This window comes from Strigops habroptila, chromosome 3 (genome assembly GCF_004027225.2).
Source record: "Strigops habroptila isolate Jane chromosome 3, bStrHab1.2.pri, whole genome shotgun sequence".
Classification (NCBI taxonomy): domain Eukaryota; kingdom Metazoa; phylum Chordata; class Aves; order Psittaciformes; family Psittacidae; genus Strigops; species Strigops habroptila.
In genome coordinates this window covers 26,035,703-26,062,040 of record NC_044279.2, presented here as the reverse complement: position 1 = coordinate 26,062,040, position 26,338 = coordinate 26,035,703, and the positions used below count along the sequence as shown (strand labels likewise).

The 26,338-nt window shown below is 42.9% G+C and overlaps 2 protein-coding genes across 7 annotated transcripts in view; one reads left to right on the top strand and one right to left on the bottom strand.

Annotated features, from left to right (window-relative positions):
- Window positions 1-16,895, top strand: part of CFTR (CF transmembrane conductance regulator) — a 78,653-nt gene extending 61,758 nt beyond the window's left edge. The window contains exons 23-27 of the mRNA XM_030478269.1: window positions 3,647-3,802; window positions 11,034-11,123; window positions 14,159-14,331; window positions 14,662-14,767; window positions 16,100-16,895. Coding sequence (XP_030334129.1) covers window positions 3,647-3,802; window positions 11,034-11,123; window positions 14,159-14,331; window positions 14,662-14,767; window positions 16,100-16,306 — 732 coding nt within the window. The 3' untranslated portion in view covers window positions 16,307-16,895. The remainder of the gene's footprint in view (window positions 1-3,646; window positions 3,803-11,033; window positions 11,124-14,158; window positions 14,332-14,661; window positions 14,768-16,099) is intronic.
- Window positions 16,896-23,888: 6,993 nt separating this feature from the next.
- CTTNBP2 (cortactin binding protein 2) overlaps window positions 23,889-26,338 on the bottom strand; it is a 107,482-nt gene continuing 105,032 nt past the window's right edge. For 4 of the 6 annotated variants that reach the window (XR_003990560.1, XM_030479509.1, XM_030479508.1 and 1 more), the window contains one exon: window positions 23,889-25,489. Coding sequence is in view for 5 of the 6 variants with exons in the window: in XM_030479509.1 (XP_030335369.1) it covers window positions 25,244-25,489 (246 nt within the window). In the remaining variant the exon portion in view is untranslated. The other 2 variants (XM_030479511.1, XM_030479512.1) reach the window with 2 other exon arrangements.

The following is a 26,338-nucleotide window of genomic DNA, read 5'->3' as shown; positions in this document are numbered from 1 at the left end:
AATTATTCATGTGTTTGATCTGACTACTATTAAGCTTAACTGTAAAAATGTCATTTATAAACCTATTCATTGACTAAAGAGTAGGTTCAGGTCAGTAAGGTTTTGTAAATTAAATTGTCACAAAACAAAGTAATTGTCTAAAGCACCTGAAGAACAGAAATGTCTTGAGTCTCTTCTTAAAAAGAGCACATCTGTAGGATTATTGGCTACAAAGTAAGGGCAAGGAAAATCTGCCTCAGTTATCCTAAAAATCTTGAGGCTATTTACACTTCAATGAAGCACAGTGGGGATGGTTGCTGGCCATGAGGAGCAGCATATACCGATAAATACATATGCAGCAGTTCCCCAAGCTGTGTTCCTGTGCCTGAAGTCATCCGCCTTCTCCTGCTGGGAGAGGGAAGCTTGCTGGTGAGTGCAGGTGCCGGGGGCAGCCTGACCCAGGTGGAACAGGGCATGAAAGAATACCAGCTCCTGTGCCAAGGGTAATGCACTGCTGGCTCTGGTGGCCAGAGGGTGGAGGTGCCGTCTCGCCCGTTCGATGAGGGCTCTACACCACCCCAAATTATTATATAGCAAACCGTAAACAGCTCTATTCTTCAGATCATTGACAGACCTCTAATTAAACTTCCTGTGTGTTTGGGGTTGTGTTCAAGACAGAGTGTTAGTTTCAGGACAGCAGTTAGGCAGAGGGTTAACACTCTGCTTTAAGTTCATGCTGAAGGACTGTCCTCGGCAGGGTGAGAAGAAAGGCTCACGTGACTTCCTGAGCAGCAGCCACACAGATTAAGAGGAGATTTTAACTCACCCACATAGATGAGAAAAGAAAGGTTCAGTGATAGCAACCTGGCCTCACCAGAAGGCAGCTCTTTGCTCCTAGTTTGGATAGCACCAGTCTCTGCCAGGTTTGGTAGATCTGTCTTGGTTTACATGAACTGAATGTTTCATCTACTAAGTTTGAGGGCACCAAAATTTTGAAACTGGGGATCTCACCTCCTCTAACACTATCTTGAAATCTCTCTGCCTTTGGAAGAGGGGCACCTGTGATTCCTGGAGCATGGAGGTGCAGGTGCCACTGTAGTCTGGTGGATTTACTTCCTGGAAAATGCCTTGGAGAATGGAAAATGAAAGATACTTTTGTACTGTACAGAGAGGGGGCAGAGCATTTAAAACAAATCTTTTTTTCAATGGCTATGATTTAGGAACTCGATCCAATTTTGGTGATGAATCCCGGCCTCAGAGGAAGCATTTCCAGAATTGGAGTATGCTCCTTAAACTGAAGAGGATTTGTCTCTGCCCCATAGGGAAGCATGGGTAAAATAAGCAGGAAGGGGGAGAGCTCTTCTCTGCTGAGGGGGCAGAATAGCACAGCACAGCACTAGAATAGAATAGAATAGAATAGAACATAACATAACAGAATAGAATAGACTATAATAGAATAGACTAGACTAGAATAGAATAGAATAGAATAGAATAGAATAGAATAGAATAGAACAGAACAGAATAGAATAGAATTGCATTGACCGGAATGGTACGGAATAGGATAGGATAGAATAGGACAGGACTACCCTCTTGGTAGTTTCCTAAAAGAAATGTTTCCTAATGTGCAGTCTAAACCTCCCCCTGGTGCAGTGTTGAACTATTCCCACGTGTCCTATTACTGGATACCAGGGAGAAGAGCGCAGCACTTCCCTCTCCATTTCCCCTCCTCAGGAATCTGTAGGGAGCAATGAGGTCGCCCCTCAGGTTCCTTTTCTCCAAATCAAAGTCCTCAGCTGCTCCTCATAGGACATTCCTTCCAGCCCTTTCACCAGCTTCGCTGCCCTCCTCTGGACACATTCAAGGACCTTCACATCCTTCTTAAATTGTGGGAGCCAGAACTGCACACAGTGCTTACGTGAGGCTGCACCAATGCTGAGTACAGCAGCATAGTAACCTCTTTTGACCTGCTGGTCATGCTGTGTTTGATGCACCCCAAGATGTGGTTTGCCCTCTTCGCTGCCAGGGCACACTGCTGCTGACTACTGTTGAGCCTGCTGCCAACCAGCACCCCCAGATCCCTTTTTCCAGGGCTGCTCCCCAGCCACTCCCTGCTCCCCAGGAGTAATGTTGTGCCCAGCATTACTCCATGCCAGGTGCAGAATTTGGCCTTTCAACTTGTTAAATTTCATTAATCATTGTCCAATGGTCCAATCCATCTAGATCCTTCTGCAAGGCCTCTTGTCCTTCAAGAGAGTCAACAGCACTTCCCAGTTTGGTATCATGAGCAAACTTGCCGCTGGTGCATTCAACTCCTGCATCGTTGATGAATATATTCAACAGAACTGGCTCTAGAATTGAACCCTGAGAAACCCCACTGGTGACTGGTTGCCAGCCAGATGTAGCCCCATTTACTACACCCCTTTGAGCTCTGCCCTTCAGCCAGTCCTTCACCCAGTGCACTGTGAACCCACTCATCCCACAGCTGGAGACCTTGTCCAGAAGGATGCTGTGAGGGACAGTAGCAAAAGCCTTACTAAAATCCCGAAAAACTACATCCACCACCTTCTCTTCATCCACCTTCTCGTAGAAGAGTATCAAATTAGTTAAACAGGACTTTCACTTTTGTGAACCCATGTTGACTCTGCATGATGAGTGCATCATTCTTTAAATGCCTTTCAATATTATGCAGTATAATCTCCATAATTTTTCCAAGAACTGAGGTTAGACTAACAGTCCGTAGTTCTCTGGGTCTTCCCTCATGCCGTTTTTGATGATTGGAATCAATAGATTAGGCCAGTGCAACACAGTGCAGGCTGCTCATATGGTTTGGAGGCCTGAGGCGCTGTTACTGAAGGGATGCCAGGCAGCAGGAAGAATCCCTTTCTTCACCTTCAACATATATATTGTCACCCTATAAAAGCAGCTCATGCTCAGAGAAGACATTATCAGCTGTGTAAAACCCAGCTGTTGGAAAAGGCAGTATCTTGGCATTTGCTGGTGGATTCTGCAGGTGTTGCTCATTCCAGCAATTGGTCGGTGCAATTCCCCATAAGGGAAACAGAGCATTTAAAAAAACCCGTGTATTATTTTTCTTTACACCCTAAGAGGTAGGGAAAGGCAGCATCAGCTGCGCAGGTTACGGACTTGCATTGTTGCTTGGGGCTGGGCAATGGCATAGCGCGTGCTGTGCCCACTGCCGCAGACCAGAGCTACCCCACTACAGAATCATGGTCTGATCAGAATTAGGCCCTCTGATTTCAATTTTTATGGAAATGGAGTAGCTTAGTAGTGTGATTCAGGTGCTCTCCCTATTTGTTTTTTGTCTGCTGGATGGGGTTTTGCTGAAGAGGGCTTCATAGCAAAAGAAAGTGGAAAGGCACAAAGAGCTGGACTAATCAGTACAAGATAATGTAGAAGCAAATTTCTGTTCTTCAGCTAACAGATTTTTCATCTTAGTTAATTCTAACAAAATAAAGAAGATTCTGGCCCAGTGTTTTGTTCAGCCCTTGCTGTAGGCTTTTATCATTCCCAAATGAATGACATTTACTATCCTGGTGAGATTCATTTGAATTTTTCTCCACTGCTGAGATCTCTAAGTGTTTCTGCCTTTGTCTGTGGTTAATATGTGAGCAGTACTGAATGTTTGCTTTTATGGTTTGCATTGCAGGTGGGCCTTTTAGGAAGAACTGGTTCAGGAAAAAGCACTTTACTTTTTGCATTTTTAAGACTGCTGAATACAGAAGGGGATATCCAGATTGATGGAGTCTCCTGGAACACGGTCAGTGTGCAGCAATGGAGAAAGGCATTTGGAGTGATTCCTCAGGTAATGAGATTACTGTGTATTTGTGTCTATATTTTCATTGGTTCTACATACGCTTCAAGCTGGAAGTTTATTGTTTTATGCTAAGGAACAGAAACAAAACACAAAGATTTTGTTAAAAGAGGAGGTGGATGGATGGATGGATGGATGGATGGATGGATGCAATGATTCGCAGCAAACTACTTTTTGAGGGTTTCTATGCCACTCACACAACTCTTCTAGAAATGGGAAGCTACAGCACACTCAAACAGAAGTGTTCATACCCTTCTTTTCCCTGCACCTCTGAAACAGTTTGCATCTTGATTCAAAATAAGATAGCGCCACCTGAAATAAAAAATACAGTCAGTGGTGTTCTCAGCTAGCACTACATCACATATTGTGGTTAATGTGTGGATGCTGTACATTGCCTGTTTTCCATGACAGGCTAGTACCAGAATTATTGCTTTTTTCATATTTTACTAGACCACGAGATGATTCCCAACATGGACTCATCACTTCTTTAGCTATCGCCTCTCATTACCATGTCATAGTGCATGCATAATGGAGCACTTCGTGTTATTTATGCTTGCAACAGTGCTGGCATATGGGAAGTAATGCCATTTCAGAGATGAAAAAGGAAACAGCTCCTCACATGGGTTTAGGCACCCTAGTACTTTCAAATAACTGGAATAAGAGAAATAGTCTAAGGAGGAGCAAAGAATTAAACCTAGGGCTTCCCAGTCTACTGTCTTAAAAGGCAGTTACTGTCTGAGCAAGCTGGTGAGCTGCAGTGCGGTGCAAAGCTGTGTGCACTGACAGCTTGAGGTGCTTTAAAATAGTTGTAAAGACTCTTGGACAGCCAGCTGACTGAACTAAAAAATATGCTGTCAGGTTTACATTTTCAAAATAGTGGTTTTCTTTTCTACAACTATCATAGCAGAGCAGAGGTCCATCATCACTTTCACCCTTCCTTGGGTATGTAGGCTAAAATCTGCTTTCTACCATAATGCAACAAACCAAACTAATTGTAGTAAAGTCACTTCTGATCTATTTCAGTGTCATGGAGGTTGGATTTAACTCTAACTGAGGTGTTCCTTATGGTACTGTTTTGGCTTTGGTACCTGTTAAAAGATGCTGAAATGCTTATGCTGGAAACACAATGTTTGCAAGCACAAAAGGAACTCAAAAATTATTTTTTCTACTTCATGATCAGCTTTGAGTTGTGATAGCCTCTCTTTCAAAAATGTTTTCCCACAGCAGCCTGAGTGGCATTCATTCAATGTAGGGCATGCAAAGAAGATATAGCTCTCTCCTCTCTCTGCATTTCCACAAAGATGCTCTGAAATTTCTTTAAAGGCAGCAAATTTTCAGCACTTTGACCTTGCCAGAACAGACCCTTTCTTCACTGCCAGGTTACACCCTCAAAAAACCAGAACCAAGAGAGAAGTGATGAGTCCACTGGTTGGATTCATTTCTTGCCTGAACTCTACCGACAGCCTGGTTGGTCACACGCTGCCTGCTGAGCTGAGGCTTGCTTGGCAAGCTGCCTGTCGATAGCTGACCTGTCGTCACTCTTTCTGTCCTCTATTCAACATTTTCACATCTATCTATCCTTTAAATTTCTATTTCTTTATTATTGCTGGTTCAGTTCTGCAGCATGATTGTTGCTTACAAACATGAAAAAAGTCACCCCTTCAGATTGAGGGCAGCTGTGCAGTGAACTGTAAATGCAGCTGCATCTAATGAGTTTGGAGGACAGGTATGTTATACAGCTGTCCTCCAAAGGATGGATGTATAAGATGAAGTATAAACTATGTCTCTTTTGTGAAATTTTCCTATACAGCCAAGTATAACTTCCTGTATTGGAAGGGGTTTCCCTGTCTTTCCCATAGTCATCCTTCTGCTCTCAGCCATTTCTTCCTTTGGGCTCTGGTTGCCCAGCAGTGTTTCTGCTTTCCATGTCCAGCTGTCCTTGGGAACACATGGAATGAGGAGAAAACTGAATGCTTGGTAACAAGTAGCCTTGTTGTTCCAGTGAAAAATATGATTAATAATTCTCATAGCTGAGTACCCACTACAGAATCACTAATGGCGTAGAAAACATCATTCTGCAGCCATCAGCAAAATGTCAGAGACATTTATTACATGAGCAGTGTAACTGGCTCTTCTGGTAGTGAGGTGCATTGTTAGTTCATTGTTAAAATTACACATTTAGTTCAGTTTGGAAGTCCCTGATAATGGATCAACACCAAAAAAATCCCGGCCCTCCATTCTCTGGAAGGTCATGAGAGTTGCCAGCCTGTTTGCATGCTTCAGCTCGCAGCTCCTGTCCCAAAGCCTTGCCAAAGAACTGCACATTATACCACAAAAGTTCCCACATTCAAAACGAAATGAAGTTTTCGACAGCACTCTCCCAGCAGGGAAGAGAAATTGCATATGCCACCCTGCCTTTCCCAGCAGAACAAAGGGAGCCTTTTGTTCTTTGCCCTTCACCTACGGCTTCAGAATGGAGGAAAAAAAATACTTGCCTTTCCTTTTCTGGGAGGCTGGCCTACATCAGCACCTGGATATTTGCTGTCTCCAGGAGAGGCTTTGCTAACAAAAGGAGAATGGAGCTCTGCTTGAGGCATGCTTCCTCATGAAAACTTTCCAAACCTCTCCTTCTCTTCCTAAATTTCCTAAATTTCCCTAATTATCCCTAAATTTCCCAGTTTAGAAGAAAAGAAGTGCTTTTCCTTTGCCAGAACCTCACTGATGCATGCCTGCATAGCACACACAGTGTCGGCCTGCAGCATGGTCAGGGATCACGCTGAGCCAGAGCAAAGGCAAACCCCCTGTCTTTCAGTATCTCAAGTCCAGCATTACAGTGGCATGAAGGGGTGAATCACATAAAACATGTTTCCTGGAGCACCCCACAAGGAAGGTCCTTCCTGTTGCTCCTCACATGCCTGCACTGTTGAAGCACAGCTGGACCTGTGCTGCTCCTACAGGATGTTTGTTATTCCCATGCAAAGCAATTACTCCAGCAATAACAGGTTGTTTGAAGTATAATTGCAGCCCATCATCCCTTCTTTCTGGGCAGTCCTTTCTGATGTTTCTTCTGCAAGAGTTTCCCCACCACATTTCCAGGGTGAGGACATCCAGCTCCATTTTCAACACTGAAGCTCTTTTGTGTACAGGTCCTCATGCAGATTGCATCCTGAAGTATTAAACTGAGTCAAATTGAGAAAATGCCTTCAGAAATTTGGCTTTGAATGGAGAACATGAGACCTGCAGCAAATGTTCTGTTAAAATCAATGAGGAATATCCTGAGACCCATAAGATGCTTCTAGCTCAGAGCAAATAAATTACTTCTGAAGTCTTTTTGAGTCTTTTTCCACTGCATCCTGGTGGATCTCATGCTGGTTTTATGTGTAAATACTCCATATAGAGTTAACATCAAGCTTAACATGGAGAATGAGATTACTACAATTTGTGGGACTGCCAGCTGACAAAAAAAATAAATCAGTTTTGCTCCTTTATTTTACTTAAAAAGTGGAATTTCACAACTTTTATCTTTGTAGTTCCAAGTTTTCAGTAGTTATCTCATTTTGTTCATCCTATCTGTTTGTCTCTCTGCCTGTCTGTCTCCAGCACTGTTTCATCACTTCTCATATCCTTCAGAGCTGTTCACTTTGGAGGTCACACGGGGGATGGCTGTTCTGCAGCATGCCAGAGCACTCCTGTATGGGGCAGCGCTGCTCCCCAGAGCGGTCCCACAGAGGCTGGGCTCCTGCAGGGCAGCATCACCATACCGGGGAGCATCTGCTGCACCAGACTCAGGCACAGAGCAGCTGGGGACATTCATCAAGAACCCCACGTGCTCATTTCAGGCAGTAGATAGGTTGTTTTCTGCATTATGGGTGCAGTGTTGCCAGGAGCACAGCACTTGGGTTTACCAGTAAGCTCTATGGGAGGCATAGGTTTTAGCATCTTCAGGGGAGGAGCTTACAGAACTGGTCCCAGAAAACTTGCAGAAGGACTTCATTGCTCCCATGTTCTTATTCTTGTCTGGAAATATTTTAATGTCAGTGGAAGGTCCCCAGAGGAACACTTATGAAAACAAAACCTTCAACTCTGCTCTTAATACTAAAGCATTCACATAGCAATTTGATTGTCTTTCATGTTGATGTTCTTGCCATAATATATATGAAGAGAGGAGGCTACATGGAGGTCATATTGTTGTTACTCTAACTTCTCTGCGTGTGGAGCTGGTGTCTAGTTCTAGCTGATGTCACATTTGTTCTCCAGCCCTGGAGTGTATAGGAACAGGGGTCCATGGGTCTCGCAGAGGACCTGTGCATGTGTTGTCTTTCCATTGCAAGAGCAGCTACTCACAGCCAGGATGCTCCCTCTCCTTAGCAGCCTCTTTTCAACTGATCCTTTACTCTTCTGTACTCTTAGGTACTCCAGGGTCTTGATTCCCCACATAACACTTAAATCACTTAGGAAGCCTATTGCCACAAGCTCAGTGTATCCCACACCATAACCAATATGCAGAAGCTCTAGCTGCTGAGGGGGACTAATACCCTTCAGAGGGGTTGTTTTACAATATTTGGGGTGGTCAGAACATAAGCATGACCATATCTATATTCCTGAGTGTTTTGCTTGTGGGTGGATGTCAAGTCTGAGAAATGATTTGTTGCATGATCACACCCATTAACATCCTGGGTGAATCTGAACAAGTGACCAAGAAGGAAGCGGTTCCAGATTTGCTGCCAGGCTCCCCAGCCATCCATTCACCCTTCTAATGTTCTCCTTATTTCTACCTCTGCCATATTTATAAACAACACAGAAGTCTGTGGCATTCACTTTTGGGTTTGGTTTTTTTTTCAGAGTTCAAGCTTTTAAGAATTTGTGGGGTTTTTCCCTGATTATTTTTAAGTGGACTCTCAACTGGCTGTGTAACTCACATGATATTTACTCAAGTGAACCCTATGTGGTTTCTAATGAGCTGGCAAGAAGGTGGTGTTGAAATGGAGAGAGAAGTACCAGAATTCAGGACAATGAAATATTTACCTTGTGGGGGAAAAAAAAAAAAAGAGTACATTTGGGAATAGCTTGCTTTTAGTGACCTGCTTCTTGAAAGCACAGTTATTAGGAATAACAGTGGTTTCTGAAGAAAGTTTCCTTTATTTCTCTGCCTGCTGCACTTCAGCAGGAATGTTATTCAGCCCTATCTTCTTTAAAACTGGTTTGTTCGGTTAACTATTCATTACCACTGAGAAATGAAAATACCTATTCCATTAGTTAGATGTATGGTGCTCCAAGTGTGAAGAAACCCACGTCTGACGCTGTTTCTGCAGCATTATTATTTCCACCGCACCCACTACTTGGAAGAATCTAATCCTGCTGCAAATATGCTGCCCCGTTCATGCCACCTAACCAGTGCAGGACATGGGAAAAGGACTGCACTGTACTTCACCAAGGCATTCATTGTTATTAACAATAATGATCACAAAGGAAAGGGTTTACTCTTTCCCACTAGTCTCTACCAAAAGTACTTCAACGATTTTTAGCTGTGTGTGCTGCTGCCTCTGCTGCAGCTCTGTTGGAGTGTCACTGGCAGGGCAGTGAAGGTACCATCACACTTAAATCTACTCCACTGACCGCAGGGCACCACGGTGCAGCTGCTTTTCTCCTCTGGTCTCTTGAATCAGGTACTTCCTTCTCTCTTACACCAAATAAATTATTGGCAACGGCTTACATATCTTTTTTAAGCAAATTAATTAAGGTAATTTATTTGCCACTGCCACGTTTAGACTTTTCATTAATCTATTTAAATGATTATTGTAAATGTGTGTATAAATCACTTTGAAATCTGATGAAAGAATGCAGTGTTCCCAGGTTGGGTCCGATGGAAATTGTGGTAGACTGGCCAAACTCTGGACAAGCACTTGCTAAGGATATTCTGCTGGTACAGCTACTCCTTCACTGCTTTCTGTAGTATTTGACTAACAAGACTCCAAGAAATTCTGTGGCTGTGAATTGCCGGCGTTTCAACACATTTTCTTTAAATACATATTTTCTCTAGGAAGACAGAAGAGAAGAAAATAATTGTCTCAAATCTTTCCTTTTGTTCTCTGTGTACAAGGAAAGATCAAGCAAACGGTTGTATTTCTCGACAAGGCACTTACTTACATTCTTTGAGAGCAAGTTCTCCCTGCTACAAGCAGCAGGTGTACCTCACAGCATAGAACACAACAGTTCGGTTGTATCTCATAAGAAACATTGTGCAACCTCAGTGTCCCTTGAAGAACCTCATTTCCACCAGAACCTGACACACCCACCACATGTAAAAAGAGATTAAACAAATATTTAATTTTGTCTGAGTCACGGCTTTTTGAGCTACAAAACATGTTTCTAAGGGATGTTCGCTTAAATCTGTGTGCCTAAAAGCAGAACTGAGTCGTAAACTTCAGCGTGAGAAGAATGCACCTCAGCGCCAGAAAATGTGCATCCTCTTCATATTGTGTGACAGAAGGAAGGCGCGGGACAGAGCAGGGAGAGCGCAGGGGCCGCACCATTGGTCAGGGGAGCCTCATATGAGAGCAGGTGGTGGGTGCTACAGTCGTGAATCAGGTCATGCTGAGTCATATCTCAGTGATGTGACAGTGAGAAAGTGAGGAAAAAAAAAGCTCTTCTGAGATAGGACTGTGACATGGTGAAATGTCAGGTAACAGAATGATGCTGATACATATTTGGCTATAATTGATTAGCAAAAAGAGAAATTAATTGACAAAAACGAACTTAGGACAGTGTCCCTGAATACTGACAAATATCTAACAGATTTTTTCTCTCAAAACAAAATTGAGAAAACACACAATTTGGTTCAGGGATCTTTTTTTTGTTTGAATATATTTTAATTACGTTCCACATAATTAAAAAATCAAAAATATTTATTAAAAGGCTTATTCCAAAATGGAAATATGGGAAAACTTTTACTCTGAATACTGCTAAAATTTGATTTTTGCTATTTTTCAGACAAGTTTGTTTAAGTCTTGATTAAGACAATTGCCAAAAAATGAACATAAGGATTTTTAAAGTCACTTTTTTTGGAACAATGTTTTAAAAAAAATCTTAATAACCTGCAAGAAGCTCTGTCTGGTGATTGCAGAAGGTTATTCTTTCCACCGTATGCTCTACAATTTACAGTGCTTCACACAATGTTCAGAGTATCTGCCTACCGGTGTCCATATATCTTTTTTTCTTGCAGAAAGTGTTCATATTTTCTGGAACTTTTCGGATGAATTTGGATCCTTACGGGCAGTGGAGTGATGAAGAAATATGGAAAGTTGCAGAGGAGGTAAAGCTGTTCAAAGTTATTTGTATCGCTCTGGTGACGTGGTTACGGCAGAATGCGGTGTAGATCAAGTGATTGTCATATGTTACATTTATGTGGAGTCTTAGGAAATAAAGTGCTGAGGAAAGGTGTGTGCTATAAACCAGGTTTCCTTATTTCCTAATAAAAAGGTGCCTTTGTCAGAGATTAAGGAAAAAAAACCAAGATGAACTTCTGCACAGCACAGTCTGGGTTACTCCTGCAGTGATTTAGCATAGGTGAGGTTTTATGTTTGGCTCTGGTGGGTGACCCTGAGAGAAAAAACAGTGGAGGAAGCTGATACAGCAAAAAGTCCTCTAATATTTTCTTATTTTAATACTTTGCCAAATATATTAAATCTCTGCAAGGCATTTTTTTACCAAAATGTGTAAAGATGACTAGTAAACATTTTGGAGGCCAGGAAAAAACTGAAACATGTCCGTGGCCTGCCCTAGAAATAAGACTGGTGTTATTGCAATAGGAAATATTTATAGTCAGCTTAGAAAAATCTGTCCTCAAGATATTTTCCAGTTATTGAAATTCTCAGGCCAGCATAAAGCCAGCTGAGAAGGAGCACTTCCTGACACCACAGTCAGGCTTACGCACTGCTTGTGTCACGGGCAGCTGCTCTGTCATGGAAAGAATTATGGGATATTAGATTTTATGAACCCGAAGGTTTTCTTCCAATTTTATGTTGAGATTTTTTGGTTTCAAATTCCCCAAGTTTCGGGGCCAGATGTTTACAGTTCTGTTCCACGATGAGCTGAAGCCCATGCATTACGGTTGTCAGATGCCACCTATTGGCTCTGCTAGTGCTTAGTAGGTGGCACAGGTAACATAAGGCCCAGAGAAAAGGCAGATGAGAGTTAGGGGAGGGAAAGGGCTGTAGCCTAGAAAGCAGATGCCTTTTCCCAAGGTACAGATGTCCTAATTAATACAGACTCAGAAATGATTTGGTGCCATTTTCCTTGCTGATTTTAAGTTTCAAGGGTCAGAAAATGGTTACAGCTGTGGGACTTAATACTTTCCCATCCAGGAGGTTAACCCTATCTCTGCTTGCTCTCTTGGGTTTATTTAATTTCTTTCCCATGGTTGGAAAAGAGGAAAGTAGACACTTCCAATGATTAATTTACTGTTGAATAAAAACATCATGACATTTTTGGTTAAATGATTTGGCAGCAGCTTTTCAGCTGGTCCTAGCAGAGGCAATTGGTTGCTCAGTGCTATGCTGCTCCACTTCTCTGATGCGGGGGGGAAAATGGAGTGTGGATTAGGACCTCCTTTCTTGAGAAAGACAAGCTCTTCTGCTTTTAAGGACTGTTTTGACTGTGTGTGTGAATTGAGCCTGGGATTTTAAAAAGCCAAACCTCATTTACAACAGCATGAAAGAAAAAAAGTATTTTGAAGTGTTTATCATTAAGGAGTTTGGCAAATCACTATGTGATAACAGAGGTTTTCACTGCACAGGCAAGACTGCAAAGCAAATAGAGAAGAAAAAGAGCTGTAATGCTTTTTAGTAGGAGTGATTGGATTGTTTACAAAGTTCATGCTCTTGAGATCTGGCTTGTTATTGACAGTGAGGCAGCGTAACTTTGGGAGCATGGTGCAGAAAGAAAGTTAACTGTCAGCATAGCCCTGACCCACGATTGCTGCTGAGGGTTTAGAGGATCATGCTGAGATCAGCACCAGCTTTTTATGCTCCTTGCCACCAGCTGCAGAGAGCAAGGCTTTGGCTGAACACATCAGGTGTTTCACTTTTTATTGCCTCCATATTTCAGCACCTGAATCTGTCAGACTTGGGTCAGCTTTTGGGGCTGAGTTCTACTCTTGCAGTAAGCTGTTTGGACCTACAGGTACCTGGAGAAACCTTGTGCAGTTTTTCCAGCCCTTAGATGCAAAATTTCATTAAAGCACACAATGTGTGTTCAAAGGAGGAGTGAGAAACAAAGCTCTGGCCTTAATTTACTTATAAATAGAAGCATGAACGCTACAGAAACACGTACCCACACACCACAGTTTAACATAGTTTCCATGTAAAACAGAAACACCAAGGAGGAACTCCAGTAATATTTCCTCTCCCCCTTACCCCCCTCAATGCAAATTAATTGCAGATCAGTGATATTTAAAAAATCCAAGGAGGGCTCTTCATAAATCACATTTTATAATGTTTTTCTGGAGCCATGCAACTCACGTGTTTCCTAGTTCTCTTATTTTGCAAACATTTCTCTGTAAATGCTGCTGATTAGGCCAAGGAGCACAATCGGGTTGGACCCGTGCTTTACTTTGAGGTATACAAAACGCATCTCCCTGTGAGAGCAAAAAAGGAGTACTGGAAGAAACAGTCAGAAAACATCTCCTGGGCATGATTCCAGTTTCTGGCACAAGGGAAGCAGCTTCATTTGGCATGGGCACTCCTCTAAGCATTGTATCACCAGTGCAGAGGGAAGACCCTGAGGCCATTAGTATGAACACAAGACCTTTGGGGCAGAAAAAGAAGCAGATGGAAATGCTCTCAGAGCTATAGAGACAATGGTCATGGTGACCTGGGTTGCCTTCTCTGTTGCTGTAATGTAGCATATGAAGTTCGGTAATTTCTTTTTACCCTCCTAGTAGCCAAAGAGGCTTGATTTCCTTTCAAAAATCACTTTCCTCAACATTTGCCATGACGTACATCGCCACTGGATGAGAAGTGTCAAATATATTGCTTTCTTTGCTTTCTCTTCAACTCAGAATGTTTTGGTCAAAATGCCAAAATTCATTGTATTTGACAAACAAATGAAGCATTAACTCATCTTCCAAACATAAACCCTGGCATGTCGTAGGATTCAAATATTTCAGTGCTTTTCACATCATTCAGCTACTTAGCTTATAGTCTCTATAGGACAGGTTCTCCTTTTCATCAATATATGTTTTTGCTGTCAGAAATGGAAGCCAAGGAAATTAAAGGCTCTGGTTGCCGTACCCACAGTCAGCATTAGCTGTATCTCACCGATTTTTCATGTCCTTTTTCTTTCCGTCAGGTTGGGCTGAAGTCTGTAATTGAGCAATTTCCAGGCCAGCTTGATTTCATTCTTGTGGATGGCGGCTGTGTCCTCAGTCATGGCCACAAGCAGCTGATGTGCCTTGCCCGGTCAGTTCTCAGCAAAGCTAAGATCTTGCTGCTTGATGAACCAAGTGCTCACCTGGACCCTGTGTATGTTTCATTCATTTGTTCTATCTTCTAATATGAAATAGAAAAATCAGTGAGGCAACACCATCTAAAAAGCCCCTCTGTAACTTGTCTGGGCTGTTACTAAACCTGATTTCAGTAATATGTTAGTAGTTCTGCATGGGGGATTAGGGAAGCCTAGTTACAACCTTAGCTTTATGGCTGATATGTACTTTCACATCAGAAATGCAGCATGATGAGATGGTGCACCTGAGCCTTCCAGCACGCAGCTAGACTTAAATATCACCAGTAAAGTTACTGGCAGCACCAGCATGTTCATTGCAGGCTGAATGCCAACACTTGTTTGCCTTTCAGAACTTCCCAAGTGATCCGGAAGACCCTGAAGCATGCGTTTGCCAACTGCACGGTGATACTCTCTGAACACAGGCTGGAGGCTATGCTGGACTGCCAGCGATTCTTGGTGAGTGTTTCTCATAGTCTCACATACTCTCGTTTAATTACATCTGATGAACGTGCAAAATGCGCCAAGCAGAAATGATGAAGTTGGCTGGATTGGTGGGGGACATTCAGGGCAACCTAGTCACCAGAAGAGCAGTAGGCTCCTGTTTGCTCTTTCACCTGAGCTGTGGCACCTATGTTCAGATGAGCTTTATGGAAGAGCCGGATTCCTTCTTTCAGCCAGGAGGAAAGCTGTGTATGTTATCCAGCTGCTGATCCAGGTGCCTTATGTTGTGAATCGGCTCAGGAGCTCCAGAAAAATCCCAGCATCTTGCAGAGCTTTACCATTGCAAATGCAGAAACAGCTGCACTTGCTCTTGAGCAGTAGGAAGCTGCATGGGGAAGAGGGGTTTCCTAAGAAAACATCTAGTGATCAGAATTGCTGGTTTCTTTCATCAAGCCACTTTCTTGTTTAATCAAGGTGACAAAGTACTGAAGTCCTGGGGTATTTCCTTTGTTATACAAAAATCATTAGTAAAGGAAATAAAAGGCAAGTTATGTAATTGTTCTTAAAATTGAGGTTCCTTCCTCTGTATTTTCTTGACCCTTCCATAAGAGGGGACCTTCATTTTACTGCCTCCAGCCCAGAGGCCGGGCTGTGTCGGCAGGCGCAGGCAGGCAGCAGGCAGCCTCTGCCTGGAGCAAGGTTCCCACCTTCCAGACAACATTTTAGCAATGGAGCTGCTAAAAGCTCTTTCCAGTCAGACCTGGGCCCTCACCCGAGACGTGCTGGCATCACAGTGCCAGCGGAGTAGCCTGATTTTTCCCTGTCTCCTGCTTCACGGGAGGCCGGCACAGCCTTACAGGGCAAACCTGTTGTCTCCTTCAAATAGGGGTGAGCAGCGCTTCCTTGTTTGGCGAGAGCAAAGCAAAGGCGGCCTGGCACCGTGCTGGCAGCCTCCCCCTGCTTGTGATAAAACTTTATTTTCTGCACTTATCACTTTCTTAACGGGGCATTTTAGCTGTGCTGGGGAAATGCCACAGTACCTAGAGACTTCAGCAAACGCTCTCAGAGGTAAAAAGCAAGTCGCAAGGAGAAACCAGCAAGCCCAACGGCACTTTGTATCTTGAACAACAGGCAGCTTATCCGTGTTAAAATTTTAATGTGTGTTATTATGGTTGTAATCAGAAATTGCAAACTAGAAATTAGAAATTGCAATTGTAAACTGGGCTTTTCCTGTTAGAATAAGTTCTCTGTTATGCCTTCATGTCTCTTCCCTGCTGTGTTAGTTGCGTTAGCTGAATTCTCACAGCACCACCATTGCCCATCTAAGAGAGTGATATGTTTTTTCAGGTAATCGAGGACAATAAATTGCGGCAGTATGAATCCATTCAGAGGCTGCTGAACGAAAAGAGCTCCTTCAGGCAAGCCATCAGCCACGCTGACCGCCTGAAGCTATTCCCAATACACCACAGAAACTCCAGCAAGCGTAAACCTCGACCCAAAATTAGTGCCTTGCAGGAGGAGACGGAGGAAGAAGTGCAGGAGACAAGGCTGTGAGAGGCAGTGTGGGCACCTTCTTTGTGGAGTGAATTGCCAGCAGTGCCCCACAACGACAGGACCAGCGCTTCTGAACCTGCGGAGCCAGGCACAAATCAAGCCTTGCAGGAGGTGTTCGCTGCAGTGACTACATGTGCATTTGGGAATTGCTTCCTTTCCATGGTTAATTGTGTGCAAGTTAGTACAGTCTTCGAAGTTTTGCCACTTGTAATGGTAAAACCAGACTTCCTTTGAAGAGCTGCTCTAATTCGGTACAAATGAGATGGCAAGCAGAATTAACCTGCCTAGCCCAACATAATCATTTCAGTCAACTTTTAGAAATGTTCTTGCTGGGGTGATAGCAGGAAGAATGTGAGAAAAATAATCAAACCTGAGTGGAAAATAGAAAAATCAGAATGTAAAAAGCTTCTTTGGATTCATTTCCTGCAAACAAATTACAGGACAATATCAACAAGGCGCACAGAAAACTTCCTCCTCTTTGTTTTCCATGCAGCAACTGCAATTCCAATTTAGGAGAAGAGGCCAAATGCCCTTTCATAACAGCGCACCGCTCCACGGGCATAGGTGAGAATGAGGGAAGAGAGGATACTGACTTGAGAGCCAGTCGACATCTGTCACGTCTCCATGGGTAAGGGAGAATTGGTGTCCTCTTAGTACCTAGGAGACTGCCAACCCGACCCTGCGCACTGGGGTGAGTGCAGGCTGGCACGAGCAGCCACGGACAGGTAGGGCTCCGGGCAGTGGAACTGTGACAGTCTGCTTATGTCTGGCATCTTTACATGCTTTTTACTCTGGCCTAAAAAAAAAAACAAAACAGAAGAAACCTCTCAAAAGTAGACTTTGATAATTAAATTAATTTTTATACTCTTCTGGTTTGCAGTTTTATGATGAAACTGAACTTTCTCTAGGATATTTTATTTATTTTAATATTGTTGCACACATTTACTAAGGAAATTATGTATTTTAAGAGTGATTATGTACTACAAAGAAAAATATATTTGTACAAAAAGTTTTATATTTGGATTGTTGGGAGTTTTTTTGCTACTAGTTTGATGTCACATTATGATAGAGCTGTTAAAAAACGAGGACAGCCCCGGAGTTAGGCTAGGTACTGTCCGATGCTGTGTTTGTGCACTATTTCAGTGATACAGACATTTTAGATTATAATTTTTTTCTTTAAATAAAAAAAAAAATAAAAAGAAACTGCCTGTATGACATGTTACACCACCCTCATGGTGCAGAAGCCACAGACCTACTTTGCTACTTCCACTTCAGCCATTGCTGCCTAGCAAAACAGGTGTATGATGTTTAATGAATACATTCTGTTTACTACAAAATTAGCCGGTAAGATCGCACGACCAGGCCTGGCCGGGTGCGGGGCCGGGTGCGGGGCCGGCGCGGCACTAGGTGGTGCTGCGGGGCTCGGAGCGCCGCTGCCGGCCGCGCCGCTGCCGGCCCGTGTCCTGCCGCTGGAACACGGCGCTGCTGCAGGCAGAAGCAGCCGCGTTCCCCAGCCTGCCATATTCCCGTGGTGGTGGTTTGGCAAAGGAAGGACTCCAGAAGGAGCCGTTTTAAGGCAGCGCTACCGCTACCACCGCTAGTCAGCAGCACTGCCACTCAAATGCTCTATAGCTGTGAAGCACTTGCGAATGAGCACTGTATCTCTCACAGTGCTTGGGCCCTAAACCTGCAAAGAGCAGTTCATCGTAAGCTTGAAAACAAACTCTTCTAGACGTCAGGTGGGAACAGCAGCTCTGCCCCACCCTGTGACAGCGCCCCGCGGCGCTGGGCACCAGGCATTACAGCTGGGCACTGTGCACAAGAGCCACCAAGGGCACAGGCTGAGCCCGCAGACACCAGAGCTCACTCTGGAGCAGCTGCTCGCCCTGTCCCACACGTGTTTTCCTCTAGTTCTATCCCACATATTTTCTGCATAGTTCCTCTGCAAATACACCTTTCTTAATTCCCCCTCTGCCCAGTCCTTCATACTGTACTGCTGTTCTTTTCTATCTTCTAGCACTTACCTGTCTCTCTTTCCTTTCTGTCTGAGTGAACATCTCCTTGCTCTGATGTTCTCCATGAAGCAATGCATCCTGCTCACATTTCTCTGCATACCCTTGGGTTTCAGTTTTGCCATGTCACTGTTTCTCTGCCACTAAACTCTGCATGCTTTGGCCTTTGTAACAACTGAAAAACAACTCTACACTGAAGAAGCATCACTTTTGAACCCCATCTCCATTCTCCCTACCCCCAAACTGTTCACCTCATGCTGTGTATTGCTGTCCTCACACAGCCAGCTCTTTTTGTACAAGTCTTTACAGCACACATGGCCACGCCTGGCCGGGAGGGCCGGGGCTGCTGTGGCACGGCCAAGCCCCAGGAGGAATGCCAAGGATCCTTCCTTTTTCAGGATATTACTCAGAGCAGCAGACATACCATGTGGGAGAGTTTATTATCCAAATAAACAAGATGATACTTAAAGATCAACAGAAAAAACCACGGTGGCATGAGGCTCAATGCGCACTTCAAAGCTTGGACAGTCAGTACTGTTAATTGGGGGGGTCATTGTCAGAGAGAGTGAGGAGGTGGCCACTTGGACTGAGCGGACACAGAGACATTTCAAGGAGGGGAGAGGTAAATACAGCGGGAGCACACAGTGGGCAGGATGTGTGGAAGCTGCTGATGCAAACACTCGAAGGAGTGCTTTGAAGGCAAAAATAAGTCAGTGAGCTGACAGCCCCTGCCTCCAGCACACTGTGCATCAGAGCCGTTCCTGCCATCAGCACCTGCCTGCCAACACCCTGCTGCCTATCCCAGAAGGCCTGGGCAAGGGCTGCAGGAATCGCTTTCTCTGACCTCTGAGTCTAAGTGGGAAAAGGCAGAAGAAGAATGTGCTGTTTCTTTTAGGCCAGAAATGCCACTTCAGCTACTTCAGCATTGAGGCTGGAACAAGAGGCAAGTCAGTACCAGCCTCCATAATGAGGAGGAGGAGAGCATCTGCTTCCCAACCAGGGTCAAGAGGAGCACGTTACCTTTTAGAACAAGCATTCTTGTACTCACTGTTGGTGGGATAACAGCTCCCAGGGCTGTTTGCCTCAAGTTAACTGGAAGGTTGCACATGCTGTTCATGGTGGAAAATGGAGCACAAGAGGGGAAAAGGGAAAAAGGAAAAGAAAATGAGGCTATAATCCAAGCACAGTGGAAGGAAGGAACAAACAACAACCTTCATGAACACAGGATGAGCATTACTTAAGAGAATTTTTCTTTTCATGTGCTTCACTTTGCATACATTTGGTTGAAAAAAAAGTATGTAAAAAAAAATACTCCTCCCAAAGCACTTTGTTATTAAAACCCACATACTTCTACTATTAGAAGGTGCGTGTGTACAATATATGGCCGAAGACAAGAGCATGATGACTCTAGTACTACATGCGATAATTTAATTTTCAGCCTGCTAGGAAGAAACCGAAAAAAGCTGTAAAGAGTGAAATTGCTCTGCAGAGGATCGGTAGCTCTCCTTCAGTACAGAGCAGACGGGAGTAGGGTGCAAACAGTGAATGCAGCACTAAGAAGCTCTGAGGCCAGCAAGGCCAAGAAAGTCGGCCCAACCACACCTGAGCTTGGCCCAACCACACCTGAGCTGTACACACTTGGCTGTCTTCATAAAGCTCGTGTGCAAAGTAACTGCACAAAGCAGCTCGATGATTGGCATTAGCGGGAACTGCTCCACATCTCACCAGGGGCAAACAAGCCCGCTCTTCCAAAAACCAATTTTGCTTTCACAGTTGCTTGACTGCCATCATACCCACTTCAGTATTTTACTCATTAAATATCTATTTCCCAAGTCTTTTCTAAGATCTGTGTCCTTCATTTCCACAAGCCTCAGCCTGTTACTTAGCATCGGAGCTGCTGAACACCTGATGGCTTCCACACTTGTGGAATTCTGCCCTATTCAAGCAGTTGGTTTATTTCTCTGAAATGTGGCAGCTCCTGGAAAAGGTGCCTTATAAACATTTCCTCACCTTCATTCTGAGTTGGCATAGTTGTTGTAGGTTAGGTCAGAACTACGTAATTTGTTGCATTTTATTTACTTTATCTAAAAAGTATTCTGGTAATTTTTGTCTCCTCTTTCTGATACAGATTTGGTGTTTTAGCTCTACCAACACTTGGCTATGATTTAACGTTTGGGGAAAAAAAAAAACCAAAACACTTTAGAACTGCATGTACAATTGTTCATTAATGGACAATCAATTACTGCTTAAAAATCTTGCAAATTAAACAATGATGTGCAGTGCAATACGGTAACACATTTCGTTTGCAAACCCTTGTGCTCTCCAAAACCAATTTCTTATTCCAAGGATAAACAATATTACTACTGATTTTATTCACCAGGACATACTTCAGTCTCAAAACACAACCGTTATAAATGCAGCTGGAGGTTTTCAAGTCATGTTGAACTTTCTTGCTGTTATTTTCTCTTCTTTCCCAACAGGTTGCTTCTCATGGTACCAAAGTTTAACCTAGATGGGTTTTCTTTGTTTCCTCTCCACAAACCTTTTAAGCATACTTTGTAAAACTGAATTTCTGTCACTCTGATATGTGCAGGGGCCTACAACTGCTGCTGCTGTGTCTGTGCTGAGCTGGTGAGCTCACTGCAGCCTCTGCAGCTAGAAAAGGAAGATGCCACCAACTGGACCTGCCAGTTACTGGGGCACTGTTTTCTCCTAAGCCTGTGCTGCACAGCAGGACACAGGGGAATGCACCCCAGCTCCTTTTTGAGCTAGTATCAGCCAAACTACAGTTGGGCCACCACTGTGTGGAGGAAATCTTTCCCCTCTTCTAGACTTTCTTCTGTTCCTCCAAATTCTTACAATTCAAAGTCCTTTCTTTCCAATACCTTAACTACACAAAAGCAAACCTCTGCCCTCCATGTATGCCTTTACTACGGCCCAGTAGAAACAACACTTTGTACTGCCACGACAGTTGCTTTGACTTCCAGTTTCTGAAGAACGGCCCACTTTGTAATCCTGAAGTCTCTTAATTGTGGTTTGCACACTGTAAACATCACTTTAGCTGGAGTTAGCACCAAGAAAGCGGTCCCTCATCCTTTCTCCAAGTTAGATCCTTCCACAAGCATCTTCCACCTGTGGAGGCTCTTCTGCTGCTCCGGTTTTACAGGGAAGCTGGAGGGTTTTGATTTGTGTTGTAAATCTCTTGAGCTGTATTATGGGAAGAGACACGGTTCAGCAATTCAAATTCTGAGTTTGCCTTTGCTAAATGATGGAGTGGGTTTCTTCACCCTTTTCATTGTAGAACTCATGCTAAGCGACTCAATAACCAAGGCAAATATTGTCTGATGGACTCAAACATTCTTTTAAGGAACATATTCCATGTTCTTTGTCATGAAATAAGAACCATAAGGAGATGTGCTGAAAAATTTTATTTTCAGGACTGACTTTGAGAGCTGGAATGTTTAGGATTTACCAAGGTCACCAGTGGATGAGAATGATGTTTCATGTTTCTCTTGCTGAAGGGATGAGCCGTGTATAAGGAATGCATTGCAGTCACATAGGGGCTAAATTAAATCTTTCACTGACCTAGTGGCCTGTCGAATGAGAAGCTTCCGTACACTTCCTGAGGTGGTACTCCATGTAGGTAGGGTATCTCCCACTTCACTTACCTCACCCCTTTTAAAGATATGGGAAAGGGGTTATAGATGGGAGTGGAGTGCAGTGCAGAGCAGCATGGCTTACCATAGGGAGCACATTTAAAACCTCTCCGCTGACAACACAGGAAGGAATGAAGAAGAAGGATTTTCATAGAACCATAGAATGGTTTGGGTTGGAAGGGACCTTAAAGATCCTCTAGTTCCCACCCCCCTGCCATGGGCAGGGACGCCTCCCACTAGACCAGGTTGCTCAAAGCCCCATCCAGCCTGGCCTTGAACACTGCCAGGGATGGGGCAGCCACAGCTTCTCTAGACAATCTGTGCCAGCGCCTCAGCACCCTTATACTAAGGAATTTCTTTCAAATACTTAATCTTCCTTCTTTCAGTTTAAAGGGTAAATCTTCCCTCTTTCAGTTTAAAGCCATTCCCCCTTGTCCTATCACTCTCCAGCTTTCCTGTAAGGCCCCCTTTTGGTGCCGGAAGCTGCTCTAAGTCTCCCCACAGCCTTCTCTTCTCCATACTGAACCAGCCCAACTCTCTCAGCCTGTCTTCACAGGAGAGGTGCTCCAGCCCTCTGAGCATCTTCGTGTCCCTCCTCTGGACTCACTCCAACAGGTCCATGTCCTTGTTATGTTGGGGACCCCAGTGCCAGATGAGCCATACGCAGTACTCTAACCCAAAATGAGAGTAGTCAATATTACAAGCCATGTATGAGGAGCATTGTCTGTGGTATTGCAGGAAGAACCTGAAGATGCAGTGAAGCCCTCAGTGCATGACCAGAGCCTTGCCTCGCTTCTGCACAATCTGTCACAATCCAAATGATAAACCAGCGGAGAAGCCAGTGTGTTCACATGCAAACTACTGTATGGCTATATGGCATTCACCTTTTGAGGGCAGGAACTGATACTGCCTAACAAGAGAACTTCACAGTTACTACAGAAGGTAAGATTCAATTAGGAGACCTGAAAAGTAGCATGTGATTGAAGATGTATGAAGATCGCAGATGTGTTGAACAGACAGACAAAATATTAGCAGATAGAGGTCAACCAAGTAAAAGATGCAGATAGAGGGAGATCAGGACAGCAGGCTGAAAAGCAAGGCTAATGGGGACATTGAAAGGCAATGCTAAATTTAGCAAGAGACTTAACTTTCAAACATGAACAGGAAGTTACTCTGTCCTCTGCAGATTTTCACTCAAAGTACAGCACAGGCGACTTTTGATTCTCACAGACAATATGCAGAGTCTTAAAATATATCTCAATATGCTTTAGGACACTGTGCCCAACATCTTCCCACGCAGGAACACACTGCTAAGTCGTGATTTAAATGAGGGCTGACATTTCCAAGGTGTATTTTCAATGCAGGACAAACCTAGCTTAGAAGCATGCCAGGATTTTTCTTCTTTTCTTTATAGCCTTTTTTTTTAATTTTATTTTAATATTTTTTTAGGAGAAAAAAAGATTTATTGTTATTACAAATCCTGATGTTGCAGTTGTGTGATCCCTACATGTTGCTCCTCACCAGGGACTTCATGGCTGAGCATCTTACACAAGCTACCATGCCACTTCTCACACTGCTTCAGGGATCCTGGTTGCTCTGCTCTGACCTGCAGCAGTTTGCAGCTGCCTTGTTCTGCTGAGAACCAACTGCAAAAGTAGCATCTCATTTTTCAGCATTAAATTACTGAAAAAAAACCAAAACCAAACCAAAACCAAAAAACCCTCTAGAGAAATCACCAGTATTTGTTTTTATGTTACTATCACAAAACAAATTGAAGTTTTAATAAAACAGTGGTTACTGAAAGACAAGGTACTTTCCAATGTATTGTGTGGGAAATGATTACAGAAATAAGCTTCTAATACTCTATACCTGTAGAGATAACACACATCCAAACTAAGAGATAGAAAGACAATATGCAGTACAAAAATTTTATTGACATGAGCTTGGGATGACTTTTACGTACAAAGGTGAAGCGTTAGGAAACAATTCAGTAATCCTTTCCTCTTCCAGGCTTAATTTGAGAAAAAGGCTACTTTGAAAGTTACAGACATGACCGTGTTACTCTCCACAGCTCTCTAAACCATCCCCGGGCGGCCCATCGGCAGGCACCCAAGTCTGATCTCAGGAAAACTCCATACTTTCCTCTGCCTGCCATAAACCAGGACCTAGACACGAGCGTTTCCACATCACTACCAATCACAAGTATGCAGCTAGCGACCGTAAAGAGAGACAGGGGAAATACGCCCTTCACAGAAATGCTTCCTCCTGGGAACACGAGCTACCTCTGTAGTGTGGGGAAAATGATAAAGACTTTAATTTTAACTGCAACTCAAGTATAATTCCACAGCAATTACATCTTAAATCCACAATAGAAATTGATAATTACATAGTAACTTATGTTATCGCTACTACATTATCTCTGATAATACCATAGTTAAGCTTGTGTTCAAATTCCTTTTCAGTAAAGTCTGTTTCTGTAAAACACTATTATTTCTCAGATACTTTTAAAACACTAATGAAGTATATAAAAGTTTTTACAGTATACAAGAAAAGCTAAGTTAATAAATGATCACATTGTCTTCAGTTTTATCAAGAATAAGAGTCTGAGAAAAATAACTTATTGCATTTTAATTTCTCAATCTCTTTCCTTTTTTAAAAGATGAAAGTTATAACGGAAATCCATGACATTTTAGATGAAGAAAAGCTTGGGAGAAACAAAATCACAATTTAGCAGGCAGAGGATGGGGAAATCAAAGTATTCAGTATGGCTTGTAGCTGAAAGTAATTGATCTGCATTTCCAATCATTTTAGTTATTGCCACATTCCATTAATTTTTTAATAAGTGAAGATAAAAACATGTCTTTAAAATGCATGTACAATAGCATTAAGCCATTGCTGTACATATTGTGCAACTCATCTGAATGCAGTTTAACATGTGAACTTAATAGAATATATTTATGTACAGTATATACACAAATAGAATCCTGTGGTAATACCCCTGAATATTATCAGTTAAATGAGTAATTTTCATAATAAAAGAAGAAAAAAAACCCCAAACCCCAACATCTTTGAAGGTGGCAAAACTGCCCATTTCTGAAGTTTAAATCAATATAATTTCTAGCTGATTTACATAGAAACAAAACTGTGGTCCTGTACAAACTTTACATTACAGGGATACAGTTTATTTTAAAAAAATATTTACATATTTGACTACTTGGTTCTTTGCAATAGAGATTATATGAACACAGAAAATTGTATGGTAGGCAGGTTTATTTATTAGATTTTTCTATTGGTTCTTTTTTGTGCAAATTCCAGATCTCTCGTTTTGTGGTGTTATCTGCCTCTATTTGCCTTGTATTACTGCTGCTGCTTTTTTTAGTATTTTGAGAAGGCTGGGTGACTTTACTTCTAGGAACAGGAAGAAAAGATTTAACTCTTGAAACACCCAACTCTGTCTTTGATTTACCGTTGCTGCTTTCCACAGTTCGACTGCTGCTGAGAGGACGCGTTCCATCCTGTGAACAAAAAACCCCATTTTCTGTAGAAATAATTATTGCCATTTGGGCTGAAAAACAACCAACCAGCCCTACCAGCCCCATGGAACCCGTGTTATTTACAATCTTTTGCAGTTTAATAGGACAGCTTCTTACTAGCTGGTGAAGAAACTATGGTTCTTTTTAGCTGCTTTGACTGAAAGGAAATATCATTAACACCTTAGAATATCAAAATAGGTCAATGGGGTGTTTGCCACTGGGAAAAAAAAACCTTAGATTTGATTCTCAGATGTCTCAGTTTCAGGAGTACCCAAATAAAAAATGCATGTTCTTTCTTCTATTAGTGTGGAAAAAATGACAGCTGCAGACACAGCTAAAAGGGAAAAATGGAAATTTAGGTAGTTATAAGCAAAAAATTCAGCATTACAGTTTGAATAAAGATATTCATTTTTGTACCAGCAAGGCCATAAATAACAACAAAATAATTCTGACAAAGCCCAACATTTCAAGACTGGAAGCTGAAATGATAATTACATTTTAATTATTTGTGCTAAGTAGCTGCAGTCTTAACAACTGGACCTGCCCAGTATTCACCCTGCCCAAATTTAGATACCTGAAGTGCCAAAGTCAGGTACATTGTCACTGTTTGTTCCTTTATAGTCAAGGAGAATGAGGTTAGTTAAGCCACTTTATGATGGTCACTAACTTATGTCTTTCATGAGAGGTGCCCACCTTTCCACTTACAGGAAAGGGGAACTGGGACTGCTGGCATCAGCTGAATCCCCATCACCTTCTGGGCAGCAATATTAAAAAGTTCATTTTCACAATCACCGTCAGCTACTGCTCTTCACGTAAAGGTTGCTGTCATGA